This window comes from Carassius auratus, chromosome 12 (genome assembly GCF_003368295.1).
Source record: "Carassius auratus strain Wakin chromosome 12, ASM336829v1, whole genome shotgun sequence".
NCBI classification, from domain to species: domain Eukaryota; kingdom Metazoa; phylum Chordata; class Actinopteri; order Cypriniformes; family Cyprinidae; genus Carassius; species Carassius auratus.
The window spans coordinates 14,738,213-14,756,023 of NC_039254.1; the positions used below are offsets into that span (position 1 = coordinate 14,738,213).

At 35.6% G+C, this 17,811-nt stretch overlaps 1 protein-coding gene and 1 non-coding gene across 38 annotated transcripts in view; one reads left to right on the plus strand and one right to left on the minus strand.

The window, feature by feature from the left end:
* LOC113111932 (ankyrin-3-like) overlaps positions 1–17,811 on the plus strand; it is a 159,008-nt gene that overhangs the window by 76,828 nt on the left and 64,369 nt on the right. For 29 of the 37 annotated variants that reach the window (XM_026277165.1, XM_026277177.1, XM_026277185.1 and 26 more), the window contains 9 exons: positions 3,429–3,530; positions 5,621–5,719; positions 6,130–6,228; positions 8,963–9,061; positions 10,574–10,759; positions 11,147–11,170; positions 14,532–14,630; positions 16,130–16,228; positions 16,795–16,893. In XM_026277165.1, the coding sequence (XP_026132950.1) occupies positions 3,429–3,530; positions 5,621–5,719; positions 6,130–6,228; positions 8,963–9,061; positions 10,574–10,759; positions 11,147–11,170; positions 14,532–14,630; positions 16,130–16,228; positions 16,795–16,893 (906 nt within the window). The remainder of the gene's footprint in view (positions 1–3,428; positions 3,531–5,620; positions 5,720–6,129; positions 6,229–8,962; positions 9,062–10,573; positions 10,760–11,146; positions 11,171–14,531; positions 14,631–16,129; positions 16,229–16,794; positions 16,894–17,811) is intronic. The other 8 variants (XM_026277159.1, XM_026277170.1, XM_026277176.1 and 5 more) reach the window with 1 other exon arrangement.
* LOC113112257 (small nucleolar RNA SNORD19) lies at positions 9,753–9,821 on the minus strand. Its single transcript, XR_003293413.1, has one exon. It is a non-coding gene; the product is annotated as a small nucleolar RNA SNORD19 (small nucleolar RNA).

Below are 17,811 nucleotides of genomic sequence, written 5' to 3' on the forward strand. Positions count from 1 at the left end.
TATAGCTTGCATACAGTTGAATACCTCTTCATATGTCATTCTTTTTTTTATTTATATGCTGCTGAATGTTTGGTGATCATGTTACCTTACTTGTGAGTACACAACTTCTATCCACTTCCTCTGGTTTACGCAGATCATCTTTTTCACTTGTTTTTGTATTTGGAAGTGCTTTACTAATTCAGAAAATTTATAACAGTGCCCCCTAACCTTATAACATTGAAAACATGGATTGCCAGAATAACTTGTCAGTGACGGAGCAGCGTTATGTAATAATGGTTGGAACAAGGGCTGGGTATCGATTCAGATGTTCCAGATTGATTCGATTTCGATTCACAAGCTCTCAAATCAATTTGATTTTGATTCACGATTCAATTTTCTATGCAAATGCAGTTGATTCAGTGATCTTTTGTGCACTGGGTGAATTGTGAGGAATTTTGCTTGTGAATGCATTTTAAATCTTTGGTTGTGTGCTTGGCTGTGGGGGTGTTTTAACGTTAGACGCTACAGTTCTTGTCCACAACAGTATCGTCGTCATCTTGCTTGCGAAATCTACAATGCGTCCATACCTCTGACTTTTTATGTGAAGGTGGCCTCAATTTTGACAAAGCACCTGAAACCGCCATTTTAAGCACTGAATGAATGAATGACAGGTTCGCCTCTCGCTCCTTTGTAACATCGCGCAAGGCAAATAAGAGAGTGACATCTAGTGGAGAAGACTATTAATTAGATTAACGTTAATCCTACATCCAATGTTTGCGGAAATAATTATAGAAAAAAAATCGATTCATGGCCTTTGAGAATGGATTTTGAATCGACCACATTTTAAAAAACAATTAATCGGAAAATCTATTTTTTTACCCAGCCCTAGCTGGAACGTATCATCAGTGGCAGGGAAAGAGTTAATGAGGAACAAAATGTGTGACCATTTAAAACAGTATTTTTGTAGTATTTAAAAATACTATAATAAACATATTAGTAAATATTAGGAATACTGCAAATTCAGACATACTACAAACATTCTATTTATCTTAAGTGTACTATATGTTTTATAATGTGCTCCTTTTTTTATTATATTTAACCAAACTGTATGGAAACGGTTTGAAGTATTTAAGTAGAAGGAGTATAAAGAATTAGATTGTAGAATATTAATATAAAATGTTTTGAAAAGTGATCCCCAGTTTTAGTTATTTTTAAATCGTAAAAATATTTTTAACATCTTTAGTAAATCAAAGATGTTAAAGTGTGTCATGACTGCTGTGGGATAGGAGAGTGTGTTAATGGATTGTGATGCAGACAGCGTGTGTTCATGTATGTGTCGGGGTGTGTCAGGACTACAGCACTGCAGCAACAGCAGACACACCCTCTGTCTGTCTCTCTCTCTCTCGCTCTCTCTCTCTCTCTCTCTGTCTCTCTCTCTCTCTCGCTCTGCCAGTGTGTAAATATCTTCACTCTGAACTATTGGCCCAGACCACTCCTTATTCACAGATCTAAAGTTATTACATGCATAATAATATCATGTATCAGAGCTACACTTAGCCCTGTGTTGAATTATTGGACTAGAGTATTTATGTGTCCTGTTTTTGTTGTACCTCATTCATATCTTTAGAATACAAATGTTTTAGCGTTTCATGCATTGAGAACTGTTGATATAGAAATGTACAGACAGATGTAATAGTAAAGCATGAGAAGTATGTCTGGCATTAAACTAGGGTGGACAGCTGTTGTTAACATCTACAGTATTTCATTACAGCTGACACACAGTGATGAAATTAGCATATGGCTGGATGATCACGTACTAGAAGCTTCAATTTTCACTCATTACACGTTTATAATATAAAGTTGGACTTTAGCGGAAGGCATGGAAGAATTTATTTATTTATTTAACTATCAGTCAAGATATAGGCTACCGTACACATGAAAACAATCCTGTAATGTTTTTATTAGAATCATACAAAAACTGTCAAGAAATGTCTGGTCATGTATCATCCAAAAATGAAAGTAAAGAGATAATATATACATATACATATATATATATATATATATATATATATATATATATATATATATATATATATTTCCATGTTCTTTATGAACTTTATGAAAATTATCAATACTGCTCTGTGAAATAAATAAATAAATAAATATATATATATTTGTGTGTATGTACTGTTTTATATATTTATTTTTTTTGTTTAAAAGGTAAAAAAAAAAAAAAAAAAATATATATATATATATATATATATATATATATATATTTACCTTTTAAACAAAAAAAATAAATATATAAAACAGTACACACACACACACACACACACACACACACACACACACACACACACACACATATATATATATATATATATATATATATATATATATATATATATATATATATATATATATATATATGTTGTTGAGGACTAAAACACATTTTACACATTTCACAATTTATTATTACATATATAGATAATGTAAAATACTGGTAAAGTAAACCTTAAAAGAAATGCATTTTAGTACCCACTTTAGTTTGGTTTTTAAGACAAAGCATGAATGAAAAATATAAGCATAAAACAAACAAATTATAGTAACATTCATTATAAACAACATTTCTTATAAACCCCAGGCCTAAACAATTTTTTATTTAAGACGAAGCTGAAATGATTGTGGTGTGAAAAAATGCACTATAAAAATAAACTTAAACTCATGTACCTTTCTCATTCATGTCATTAATTGCATTGTATAAATCGCTGTGGAATAGAAGTTACAGCACATTTTTAGAAACACGACTTGAATTTGAAAATACAGTATTTATTTATTATCTTTGTTAGGTTCACAATTTCACTGGTTCAGCAAATGCACCTGCAAAACCTCTTGTCCAAATGGAAAAAATGATGAGGAGGATGGAAAAGACCAGCACACTCATGTAATACCAGAATGCTTAGTCAGGTGTGTGACGTCTTTACTCTGACAGGATGAAAGCATCCATTACTGCTCCTCATGCTGATGACTTCCTGTGTGAATGCCTCTGGATCCCACTGTTTATTTGTGTTTCTGCTGTTACAAATGTCAGCTAGCCCATTATCAGACACGATCAGCTGTTCGTTTACAGATCTCAGCTGACCTTCACTTCTCAAAGCACTTGATTCATGGGCAAAATAGTTAGGTTTTTTTTGGTGCTTGTTCGTGTCTGCATGTCGCTATGTGGTTGCCATGTCCAGCAATAATATGCTTTATCTCTTTCTTTTATCTTTTATGTTTTTGCTTAGATGCAGATGATGCTGTAGATCGAGTTTTGTTAACTCATCTTTTTGAAGACTTCCTTCTGTCTCTTGATATTTGAAAGCATCAGCTCATGGTGTTATTGGTTGCTATAGATCAGTCAGGGGTTGTGAAAAGAAAGATCTGACTCTTATTCCTCTCTCTTTCAGACTGACAGTAATGCCAGTTACCTCAGAGCGGCCCGAGCTGGAAACCTCGAGAAGGCCCTCGATTATATAAAGTCTGGTGTGGACATCAACATCTGCAACCAGGTCATACATATTTGTTTTTGTAAAATTAACATTTCATTTGTACCATGCCTGTATATAACTATTCTAAAGGAGGCTAAAGGTTTTTTATTTAAATATATATTTTTTTATTATTCAGCAAAGGGGTGCATTAAAACTGATTAAAATAACCTGTAAAGATATTTTTAATGTTACAAAAGATTTCAAAATCAAAGAAATGGCGAGTGGCGAGTCGTTTCCATGACAAAATCAACAACAAAAATGGAAAAGATAGCCCGTAGATAGATCGTACTAGTTAACAAGCACAAGGATGAGCACAAAACAGTTTATTCTAAGATATGATGCAAACCGTGTATCATCCAATGGGAGCTCCTGAACTAAATAGTTTCCAAGCACTGTAGATCCCTGAGCACCCATGGAAAAACACGAGATAATCTCAGTTATTTTTAACCAATAAGAAATGGATTGCAACTTTATTCCCGCATTTATAGTTCATTTGAGGCAGTTTTTGCCGTTATTTTAATGGTATATGTCTAGAGTGCATTATTGTTATACGATAGGATCTTTTGACTTGCAGCAGGCTTGCTCTCTCATATAGTGACCCAACCCAACCAGTGATCATGGCTCTGTGCTCCCTATTACTTATGTGCCCTCAAACTTTGTCCTATGTACACGTGAGTAAGTGCTTTTCGTAAACAAGTATTAAAAAAAAAAAAAAAATCAGTGAAGTGCAGACCTATTGAAAGAATGTGTGTATTATTAGGTTGGTAATTGCATGCATTTCGCTTCACAAGATACATTTTCATCAAACACACCATCGAACGGAGTATAGCCTAGGCTACTCAAGAAAAAAAATTAACACCCAGTATAATTAATTACTGAGTAATGAAAATGTTTAAATATGTTAAGCATTTGTTGCATATGTGCATGATAACATAGCCCGGTTATCATTTACTCATGGAAACAGCGGTGAAAAAAATTAACATTAAACGGCAGGTTTCATTCCCTGCATAATGTCACACACCCACAAACATTGTTGTGAACTGACATGACCTTCCCTGTTAACTTCAAAATAGGGATGCACGATAATATCGGCACAATATCGGTATCGGCCGATAAAAGCTTAAAATGACCATTATCGGTATCGGCCGATATGAATATTTCTGCCAATGTCAGTCTACATTTGTAAAATAATACATTTATGGTAGAATCAGTACAGAAGAGATACATGGATTTCTCTTCAGTAAAATTAAAGTTTAAATATATCAGTATATATTTGTATATATATCGATATCGGTATCGGCATCGGCCAAAATTATTTTGAAAATATCGGCATATCGAATATCGGCCAAAATCCAATATCGTGCATCCCTACTTCAAAAGGCAACTTTTTACTCTTTCTCCACATTTCTGCAGAACACAGTGCTAGGCTAGTGTTCCTGTAGCTCAAGTGGTAGAGCATTGTGTTATCAAGCGTTGGGTTGGGAGTTCGATTCCCCATGAACACATGATAGGTAAAAATTGACAGCCTAAATGCACTGTAAGTCGCTTTGGATAAAAGCGTCTGCTAAATGCTTAAATTTAAATTAATTTTAAATTAATTTTGGCTACTGCTGCAGCAGTTGATATGGCATCAAAAGACGCCCTGGGCTGCTATATGTAATCAAAGCGCTGCCAGTTTTTATTTGACTAAAAAGCACTCGCCGGCTTTTTCTTGTCAAAAAAGATGCCAAGTGTGAACACGCCCTTAGAATGATTTCTGAAGGATCACGTGACGCTGGTAACTGGAGTAATGATGCAGAAAATTCAGCTTTGCATCACAGGAATAAATTACATTTTTAATATATTAAAATAGAAAACAGTTATTTTAAATAGTAATAATATTTACAAAGCCACTGTTTTTTACTGTATTTTTGATCAAATAAATGCAGCCCTGTTGAGTATATGAGAAACTTCTTTTAAAAACATATCCACAGCCCTTGAGACTTTTCTAATTCTGATTTAGATTGTTAAATAATATTTTCTGTCTCATATATGCCTACTTATAATCCCTAATAATTTAAATAAGCAGATCGTAAACGTATTTCATGATGCATCTGTTTCTCTGGATGTAGAATGGGTTGAACGCTCTTCATCTGGCATCTAAAGAAGGCCATGTGGAGGTTGTGGCTGAGCTTATTAAACTTGGTGCCACTGTGGACGCCGCAACAAAGGTAAGACCCTCCCCCCATCAGATCAGATATTATAACACACCACTTTAAATGCACTATTTGCACTAGTATAGATGCCTGAGCATATGAATTAAAGATAAAAAGTGTGTTACTTAGCTATGCACGGCTTCATAGACATGATTTTGCTGCATCAGCAGACTTCAAAGTCACTGTTGCCTGATGTTCAGGTTGACTTTGAGCCTTTACCAAGAGCTGGATCTACTATTTCATGCTGAGGATCTTCAAGAGGAGGATTTCTGTAGAGGTTTTAGAAACACTGAAGAAAAGTGGATTCTTCAAAGTGATATTTATGTACTAGAACAGTGACAAAAATAGCAAGGAAGCATTTAAAAACACAGCTGGTCACTGTATACACTGAGTCAAACTGTTCTCTTGTGTTTTCCTGATTCCAGAAAGGCAACACTGCTCTGCACATAGCATCACTCGCTGGACAGGTGGACGTTGTCAAGGAACTTGTGAATAACCATGCAAATATCAACGCCCAGTCTCAGGTATATTCAGCGCTTGAAAAAGCATGAGTGTCTTTTCATTTACTGTAAAACACTTCCATTCTTGTGGTGCATTCAATTCATGTGAGGAAGATAGTATTTACAAACTTTAAAACATTAATTCTGCCTCAAGTCATAATTATGGCTGGGAAACTTTCTTTAAAACCCCAACTTTCTTATTTGGGGTTGTGTCAGTGAGGAAATATGGTGAACGCAATAGATGTAGCTTTTGTATTGACTGAAACTATGTTGAAATTAATTAAAATTAATATTTTATAATTCAGAAGTACTAAAAAGTAGCATGAACAAAATACATTTGTTAAAGTTCAATTATATATATATACATATATATATATATATATATATATATTTGAAAAAAATATAAGAAAGGGTACATCGTCATCTTCGGCTGGCTATATGACTTGAATGGAAATAATGTTGCAAATTTTTCGATTTTCTGTTATACTTTACAACAAACAAATATGAATTTCCAATTTTTCAGTTTCCACCATAAGCACTTTCCAATTCATAAATATTAGTATCCCAGGAGCACTCTGTAAAAGTCTAAATAATGCATGCCACTGAACCTAGCATTTGTGAAGCTTCTGTAGTTTAATACTGTACAGTTTAGCAGTATTTTTAGCAGTTCAGTATCAAAGCAGTATCAAGTATTTTTTTTGCTTGCCAAGGTAAAAGTTACTCATAATTTACTGTAGCTACACTAGAAATAGTTAGCTACAAACTGTAATTAGCTACAAATTGCTAATTTATCAGCAGATTTGGCCTGGGCCTGCTAACAACAGTACTAGCTAATTTTAGTACTAGATAATTTTAACTTATGGTTAGCTACATAAAACATTTGAAAATAAAACTAACTACACTGAAGCTTTAAAAGGAGACAACATCTTTTAAAATGGTAACATTTTCAATTTCAAATGGTATAATGTATTACAAAAACTAAGAGGAGCTTTAAATTATTGAACCAGGTCACAGTATTAAAACTCAACAATAAAAAGTTGAAAACATAGTCGATAAATACTTTGTTATAAAAAAACTGTCACACCATAGAAAAAGGTAGACAGTGCTACTTTTTAGTTCGTTTTTCTTTATAGCCTACCTCTAATTTACCTGGATGTGTTATTGTACAGGTAGATACTTATACAGTTACACTATACACGCAACCAACTTCTGCAGCAAGGTTCTGTTCAAAAGATTATGTTGCCCTGTCATGACAGTGGTTGAAAGAGAAAACCAACCATACAAATCAGTTCATGATAATATCCATTGTTTTGGCCCCAGAGAATGTGAAGTTCTGATACTTAAGTTCTCAGTTTGTCCTCACAGAGCTCTAAAAGAATTCTGAAGTGCTGCATTAAACATAACCTACTTTTGTCCCCATTTTAAGGAGTTGGGATTTGGGAGCTGGTATGATCGATAGTTGTAGTGAATGCGTTTTTGCCTCGTCACTGAAACAATCCTCAGGGAGTCCAAAATTAAACACACATGTACTGGAGACTAAAGACAGACTATGTTTTATCTCCAGAACTTATCACAAGTGCAGCCTGGTTCTGCTTTCACACACTGCAGTGTTTAAAATAGATACACTCAGTTGGTATATGAGGAGGCTTACTGTGAATTGTTATATGTTTGAAAAAAGGTTGCTATAGGGGTTTGCTGGAACAGAATATTTTTAAATGTGTACCTCACATTTGCCAATATTAGCTAGCTAGCTACATTTATAGCTGACTCATTTCATCTGTGGTGCTGTATGTTAGTGCTAAAACCCAGACCCAGAATAAATTTATGTTTGCATAAGAGAAAGCTCTACAGATTAACAGAGAATTTGACGTTTTTGTTTTACTCTCAACCACTCATGAGAGTTGTACACATTTTTATCTTACATTTTCACAGAATTCTGTGAATTTGCCATTGTGAGAAATGTATTAGCTGCAAAGCCGATCCTACCTTTATACACAAAATTTGCAAGCTGCGTAGGGCCTCCGAAACACCAGGGGGCTCCCTTGCTCTCAAAGATGATTTAATTTTGGTTTAGTTTTTGAATTTGGCTAGCGAAAACATGATTGATCATTTATTTTAATGCGGTGCAATGTCACCCTTTTTACCTAAAAATCAGTCAAATCTTGTAACGTAAATGTCGTACAGTCTAACTCAGGACTATAAAATTAGTTGAAAGCGTACTGAGCTGCAGAAGAAACACTGTTTCTCAAGCGTTTCTGCATGCGTGATTCCAGATGGAGTGAGACATGGACAGTTGCGTTTCATTCATTCATTCATAAGCACTCATATTTGACTATCATATAGCCAAAATTAATGGTGTACATGTAAAAACTTTTGTATTTAATTTTTTTTTTCTTTGTTGACTGCATTTCCTCTTCCTATCATTTCAGTTCAACTTCCTGTGGGCGTGGCCATTTCAGTTCACACTCATGAATTGAAAGGAGCCCGTTGTTACGTTCTAATGAAAAGACACACTGTATATTTGAAGTTTTAAATTATTTTCAGATAAGATCTTTAACTTGTTAGAGAAATCAGCATCACTGCAGTAAGATCCTGCAGATGAGGCTACTGTGTGTCAGAGGCAGTGCTGTGATCTAATCTTGCATTCGAGACACAGATAAGCGTGGGATGTGTATGATTGTTTAGTTGCTCAGTAAAGTGAAAGAGAATATGAATGAAACACATTTACACACACTAAGCATTTTTGTTCCTGCTACAGAATGGCTTCACACCACTCTACATGGCTGCCCAGGAAAACCACCTAGACGTTGTCAAATTCCTCCTGGATAATGGATCCAGTCAGAGCATTGCCACAGAGGTGAGAATAACCTTGTCTTCCTCTCCACCCATCACTTACCTCACTGAAATTCCCAGCAGCCCTCTGAAACAACGTATTTCTAGCAATGATGCATACAAAACCCAGCTCAGAATACCCAGTGACCTTGCTGTCCTTTTCAAGGCAGCAGGCAAGCACTAGTTGCGCAGTGAGGGTATTGAATGCCTGGCTTGGCGTGTGTGTGGTGTGTGGGTGGGTGCATGACAGAGCAGGGCGCCAGACGTCACTGTCCTTGAGAATGTACCAGGCCCTCGTACCTCTCAGACAGTGATTATGCACCAGAGAACACTTCAGTGTTTGAAGAGCTGTTTGCATGTTAATGATCCATGTTGGTGAGAAGGAAGGTCTGTTTGAAATTCAGATTTAAACCTTAAAAAGATTACATGCATTACAGAATTTTAATGTCAAGACGTTCTCTGAGAATTCTCAAAGATTATTAAACATTCTTTCATTAACATAGTTTGCTGATACATTAATATATGGATATATTTTGTGATTTTCTAAAGATATGATTGATATTTTATACTCTTGTATAAAGATTATTTTTATTAAGAAAATTTGAATGTTACCACCCCTAGGGATGTAATGATTAACCGCGAGCCGGTTCAAATTTGATTAAAATATGTGACGATTCAAATCGGCTGTTATGTTAACAAATCTATATTTATATGAAGGTAAGTCTGAGGGGAACTTACTGTCTTTAGAAAAATTTAGATTGTATTTTTTCTTTTCATCTTGCCTCTGTATAATGCATATTAAAGTTCATGAGTGCAGCGCAGCTTTGTTTACAGCGGAAACCAAGGAAATGCTTTAAGCGCCACCTACTGGCAGAGAGTGAATATGGATCTCATTCAGCTCGTCTGCTGTTTCTGTTTCATGCAAATATTTTTATGTATAGTTTCACAAAACTGAAATCAAATGATTCAGTTTTTTCTTATTCTTTTTTATTTCCTTATTATACAATCTAATTTCAATTAAAAACTGCTCATGTTGCATGTATGCTGCATCTTTGTTTGGATCATAATTAGAATGCAGTGGTTGCATCCAATTTTAAATGGAAAGAGCACAGACAAAACCTTATTTTGTTTATATAAAGAGATTTATTTTATTTGTATAACTTAGGCTATTTGTTTGATTTGGGGCTTGTTTTAAATTTTACATTTAGTCAATTTACATTATATTAAAATTGTGTTATTTAGGAGATGCTTTTATCCAAAGCGACTTACAAATGAGGAAAATAGAAGCAATCAAAACCAACAAAAGAGCATTAATAATCAAGTGCTATATTAGTATATTATTATAGTGTTATATTTCAGTTTGACAAAGACACATGCAGCATTAATAAAAGGACACATTTAATGTATAATTTGTCTCGAATCGAACCGTGGATCTTAAATTGAGTAAATCATTACATTCCTGGCCACCACAGATGGAGAGCTCAGAGTTCAGTAGTTTACCTTTAAGATTTACATGTCTTGCGTTGTGTGCTTGTAGGATGGTTTTACTCCACTGGCCGTAGCTCTTCAGCAGGGCCATGATCAGGTGGTGTCTCTGCTCCTGGAGAACGACACCAAGGGGAAGGTGCGTCTACCTGCCCTGCACATCGCCGCCCGTAAGGACGACACCAAAGCTGCGGCACTGCTCCTGCAGAACGACCACAATGCAGATGTCGAATCCAAGGTACCTCCATCAATATACAGTCAAGGCTTCCCATTAGTTTACATCTAGAACTTGATGGTGCTTTCCATTCAAACACATCAGATGATTATCGTATTTTGGAACAGACATTGTGGTGGCTGTAATTCAATGGTGCATGATGGGAGATGCTCATTGTAAATTTACTTAAAACGTCATCTTCAGTCACACGCCAGTTTAAAGCAAATACCGAACAGTTAAACCGTAGACAACTAGTAGGCACCATCCAGTTAAGCACTTGTGGTGTCGTGTGGTGTGTGGTTTGTTGCTCTCCCTCACGATGTAGCCACCGTACAGCTTGATGCTCCCATTGTGACTTTGTGAACACTAATCAGACCATTCTTTCTTCTCCTGCTCTGGTGGTCCTTCTAGATGATGGTGAATAGAACGACAGAGGTATACATGTACAAATGTTACACACCTTAAAAAATGCCCACATCACGCTGCTGCTGTGGCTGCCGCCCCATCCCCTCCCCTCCTGCCCCTGTTCATTGCTTTTTTGTCTCAGAAAACTGGAAAACTAGCATGGACAGGAAACACTCTGGTTTAGCCGGGTGAGGTCTGCAGCTGAGAGAGTTTTTAGTTTTATTTGTTTAATTTCTGCACCACTAGTGGCACCAAATGGAATTGCAAGATCATGATTGTGTGTTTTCCGACATTTGCCACTGGTCGCACAGATAATCCTGCTCAAGAAGTCAACCTACCAGTGGCCCGCTGGTTGTTTCTGTATATTAAACTGGGATTGTTTTTCCCAAATGTCTGGGCGGTTCAAACTGGCTTATGCTGGTTTGGTTCTGGTCCAGCTGATGGACCAATAAAGTCAAGCTGATTTCTTACAGTATCTAATAAAACTGAATGATAAAGTCTTGCACACAAATTTCACAAAACACAGCAGTGTGCTGAGCCTTCATGTTAGAACCAGCTTGAATTTTGAATGCCAGAATTAGGCCTGGGCGATGAAATGGTATCGATATTTATTTACGGTACACCTTCTTTGATAACGATATAAAAAATTAGGGCTGTCAATCGATTCCATTTTTTAAAATCTAATTAATCACAGCCTTTTTCTATGATTAACCATGATTAATCGCACACCTCATGAAATTAAGCATAGACCATCATCTGTTTTCAAATGTTTTTGTCACCATTTGCTATATCCAGCAAAGTAAACCAATAGATTTAAGGGTGATTCTCAAAAATCTGTATTTTCTGCCAGCTTTTTTCTAGATAAATTTGGATGTCTTTTTAAAAAAAGGACACTTGGAAACTCCGAACCAAATGATATAAGGAGCCCATATAAGCACATATGAAAGAAAAAAATCTGAATTTTATAGTAAGTGTACAGTGCAACAGAGAATTTTAGAGAAGTCAAGCTGTGATACCAAACAGCACCTCATGGAGATGCCAAAAAAAAAACTAACCCAACCGCCTGCTGACTGCATATACTACAGTACATGGATCCATTCAGTATAATTAAACACAGCAATATAAATATGACAAATAAACAAATTTTTGAGAATGTGTGTGGAAACAACGTGAATGTACAAAAATGTCTGTGCCTGTGCATAAATACAGTGCGCTATCAGTGCGTCAAGATCACTCATACACACATTAATATAACAGACTCAACGTGCTTGTCTTCACCTTGATTGCAGTCTTCATCAGTCAAAACTTTACTAGCGAGACTGGTTATTCAGTCAAGAAAACGTAGTTTGCATCTCATCTGGCCTGAAAGTCGGTACTTCACACAGTAATCATGTAAACACATAATTTTGCATTAACTGTTATAAATTATATTACATTACATTAAAGATTGTAAAATGAATTGCATGCATTAATGCATTGACAGCACTAGAAAAAATTTACAATATAGCGCACGATATAGAGTGACGATATATGAGTGACACAGATAGCACACACAAACAGTGCTGTTTCTGCCTGTGATGAGGAGATTGTGAATAATTAGTTTTTTTTTTATTAGTCAAATTTAAAATAAACATTTGCATTTGAATGCAAAAATAGTACAATCAAATGTTCGTTGTGTGTCATCAGTGGAGCGCGAGATGAAGTGATTATGATGTAAGTGACGTTGTTGCATTTGAATGTTTTATTAGTCTAGCCCACAAGATGCGCAGTTGCTGCGTTATTCATTCGAAATATTAGAGAAATATTGTAGCTCAGTGCATAGAAGATCTTGATTAGGTTAAAACCAAGGCCAAGCCATGCACATTATTCACAGTGCGCATATTCAGTGCATTTTCAAGACAGACAAATATGACTGCTGCACTCTTGAGTCACACAAGAGATGTACTGAATAGAAAGCCATGCAAAGTTTAAACAGTTTAAACTTTTAGAAAACGTGTCACAAATTTGCGGAGGTTTATTCCTTTTCACTGCGTCTCATATGTTTTTATTTTGTATTTTTATATCTGTTAAAACAAAAAATATTTGTTGTTTGTCTCAATAAATTAATTTATCCACTTTATATAAATTAGTAAATCAATAAATTAATTTAAATATACAGTGGTTAAAAAAAATTATGTTGCTCTTTGTTTTAAAAAATATTTATCAATACCAAACGATATGAAACATAATATCATTGATCCATTTCTTTTTAGCTATATCGCCCAGCCCTAGTCAGAATATGCTTATACTTCAACTCCTTTCAACTATAACTCTTAATGCCCTTTTAGATCAAAACCCAGACATATATTACTGTCCTGAAGAAGGTAGAATCAGACTTCTCAGCTGCAGAGCATTCGTCCCGTCTCATGCATGACATTCCCCTCCTAGCAGGTGTCAGCAGAAAGAGTTACTGACCTTCTCTTCTCTTCTCTTCTCTTCTCTTCTCTTCTCTTCTCTTCTCTTCTCTTCTCTTCTCTTCTCTTCTCTTCTCTTCTCTTCTCTTCTCTTCTCTTCTCAGTCAGCATGGCTTTCAAATTTCTTCCAACTCTTGCAACTTAACAGCTCTGATTTGCACTGCATGATATATAACTTAAATACAGTATTAACCACAAAACTGAGAATAATAGTATGATATTTATCTACAGCTACAGATCAACTGTTCTCTGAAGTTTACAGTGGCTTACTGACTAAACTGTTAAAACTATTGTTTACTGTACTGTATATAACTCAATAACATGCTGCAATTAGCTTTCAGATAATTAAATCATATTTGTGATTTTAGTTAGAGAAACTAATTTTTGATGTTTGAACAGCACATTGTTAAATGCAGTGCACTGTATGCATGTCTGCACACATAATTCATCAAAAGATAATGGATTCACCTCCACTAAAGCTTTGTATGCGCAGTAAATGTTCATTCAAATTTGGACTGAAGGTTGCTGTTATAAAGGTTTTGTTTATCTGAGGAAAGCACATCCTTTAAAATGGAAAACCCTCCCATCTATTGCAATCACAGCATGGTGTGTAAGCAGAGATATTAAAGTATTAGATTTAACATTAACGTTTAAAGTAAAGAAATGAAACCTAATGTTCAAACCAAAGTAAAAGAATCAATCAGCTAGATTGAGTTTACATGGTGCGAGGGATCAAGTGAAGGATGTGCCTTCCCTCAGTGTTGTGCTAAGGTCATCTGTGTAGATCAGTTTTATTGATTTACTGCACCACGCCTCGCCTGGTGTCGTCTTTTCATATGTAGAGGATGAGGACAGGTCAGGTGAATTGAGGTCAGGGCCTTCAGAGTTCTGTATGTGACATTCTGACCCCTGTGCTCCGTCTCTCTGTCCCTCTCCAGAGTGGCTTCACCCCTCTCCACATTGCGGCTCATTACGGTAATATCAACGTAGCAACCCTGCTTCTGAACCGCGGGGCTGCCGTAGACTTCAAGGCGAGGGTAAGGACATGAACTCCAGCTGAAGGATTCCATAGAACAGGGTCATTCTCTATATGTGGTGCCTGAGGAAAACCATGTCATGCAAATATTTAAAGAACGGACTGAAATTGCTCGAAAAAGGATGGTGTATATTTACATGTTATTTAATAAAATGTTCCAAACTAAGGCCCTGAAAAGAACTGTTGTATGATAGCTAATCAATTCCAATCAGTGTTGCTCTCAGAACAACACATATATAATTCTCCTGATGAAAAGATAAGACACCAGACACCATTTTGGCACTGCATACACAGATTGCCCCTGCACTGGTTTAGACCATGTTCACCAGTGTCTCTCTGCAGCTCTTTGACCCTGACACTAAGTGAAATTTGATCCCATAGATCTGGCTGCATGTTGTGTGTATTCAAATATTCAGTCCCACACAGTTTTAACTTAACATAAGTGACATAACATTAATCATGTGATGCCTCACATCATCAGACTCACTGGGGTTCACCATGTTTTATAAAATGTTAAGCAATATGTCATAGTAAATTAGAGATTTTGTAAGCTATCACTAGAGGGTGGTGTGGCCCAATACTACAGTGACTAGAGTATGACGCTGTGCACTTCATTTGTGCCACTGCAGCTATGGACAGAATCTTTTATTTGTGCGACATTATTACAAATCTCTAAGTTTTAACACATATTGTCCACCAAAGATTCCATATCCTGCTTATATTCCATCAGCAACATATTGTCCCACATGCAGACAAATTAAGACACAATAAAAGCCTATATTCAAAGTAAACAGATTTAGACATACTATTATTGAATACTTTATTAATGTATGTATGGTTTAGCGGATTGGCATAATTCAACCTCACACCAGCAGTTCGCTGTTTTTTTATATATATATACAGTAATAAAATAAAACAATCTCTGTTGAAACATTAATGCATGGTTTTGATTGGCACAGATTACTGAAGATTTGTCTACAGATTACTACAGGTTTTCAACTCCTTGCGATCGTTGACTTCCTTTTCAATGAATAATAAACATTTACAATGAAAATTAAGTTTTAATCTCAGCTATTTTTATGTGCATTATATTAATTTACATGGAGTAAAATTTCTAAAACTCTGAAAAACACACAATAATTACATTTTTAACACAACAGTAACCACAGAGTTTGTCCATTTTCCCCATAAAGGACATTTTAACTGAAAATTTCACTTTTCTGACTAATAAACATTTGCAAATATAGCGATTTAACAAAAATAAGTGATGTTTAATGGGAAAGTGCACACATTTTCAATGAAATAATTATAGAAATTCCTTCTTTAAAAATAGCTGTTGCTACAGAAAATTCATTATTAGTTCATCAGATATGCAAAGAAAATGGCAATTCTAATACAGTCACACAACATCCAATGTGCTATGTGTTAACATGCAATCTACCTTGTTCTTTTGAACTTGTTTATGTGTCTGACTATAGTTTTGTCTTTTTATCGTGGCAGAATGACATCACACCTCTCCATGTGGCATCGAAAAGAGGAAATGCCAACATGGTCAGGCTCCTGCTGGAGAGAGGAGCCCGAATCGACGCCAAAACCAAGGTCAGTGCCGCAAGCAGTCGAACCACACAGACCGTCTTTCTTTTCCACCTCTATATTTAACTCATCAGAGGAAGTGAGCACATGGTTTTCCCCACTGCATTTATTTCACAACGTCATGTATATATTCTATAGTCAAGAAAGTCTTGGAAAGAAAAAAAACAACAACTGTAATTTATGAACAAATGGCATATTAACTAGTTCAGTTGCTGTTCATTTGTGGCCATTTTCAGCTGCGTTCTTAGAAACACAAGATGCTTTTCAAGATGAAAAGGGAATTTATTTGGAAGGGATAATTCAGGGATACATGCTGTTTGATTGTAATAAATGATAACAACCACAGCCCTCAGGTTACATGTGTTTGGCACCAGTTGAAGAGAAATTGCATACAGATGTTGCGCTCTTCTCTGTCTCCAGTAGAGGAATGCTGTCTTTCATTGTGTATTTGACATATTTGCACATGACACATGGGAGGGATTGTAATGTTAATGATGGCTGATGATTGTAGAGTCTGGCACCTACCGGTGGGGCAGTGTGTAATATATGTGTGCTTGTTTTCAAATCTCCAGGACGGCCTGACACCTTTACATTGTGGAGCAAGGAGCGGTCATGAGCAGGTTCTTGAGATGTTACTAGACCGTGGAGCACCAATCCTCTCTAAGACTAAGGTTAGATGTGGTGTTCTGCACTTAAAGAAAATTAATATTCTGTCATCATTTACTCACGTCATGTCTTTCCAAACCTCTTCTGTGGAACACAAAAGGAGATATTTTGAAGGATGTTCATGCTACTCTTTTCGGTATATAAATGGGAACTTTGCTTACCAAACAGAATAAAATGTAGGGCACTATGATTTCGGTGATGCGGAAAATGCAGATGGAACCGTTGAATCCAGTCATAAAAACGGAATCCACAGTTTAACGCAGAATGTCACAGAATTCGTCACATTTTTTATGAATTAATCAAAAGTAGGTCATTACACTTAATTCAAATCACAATATGGACTAGTGACTGTAAATAATAAGCTGAAAAAGTTGTTTTAAATATGAATCCTGCATGTTCTGAGTGTCTCTGTTAATGAACGGAGCAGACGCGTGGTTTCATATACGCACTTACTGAAGCGCGCGTGATGCTCATGGTGATTACAGTATCTACTGTCTCACTAAATGTACACATTAAGAACATCTCCAGAACTGCTCTGAGAGTCACTTCATGAGCATTTGACCATTTGATTTCAGGGAAAAATAGCGTCAAATCACATACACAGAACTAAAAAGGTATTCACGGCAACTCGTCAAAATAAAAGTCAGGTTTGATTTGAAGACATTGTGACTATTGCTATTTTTCAGTAGAATGTACCTAGCCTACTAATGCTAATACTAAAATGAAACAAACATTATTTTTAAGGAATAAGTACACAACATTTCTTCCATGTTTTAATTGAAATAGTAAATCCCCTTTGTTTGGCAAAAAATTAAGTTTGCTTAATTTTCAAAGTATTAAAAGATAAAAGAAAATAAATGTTTTAAGCCTTCATTTGATAACCAGAAAAATTTAAATACATAGGGCCATAAAAATGCTCAAAG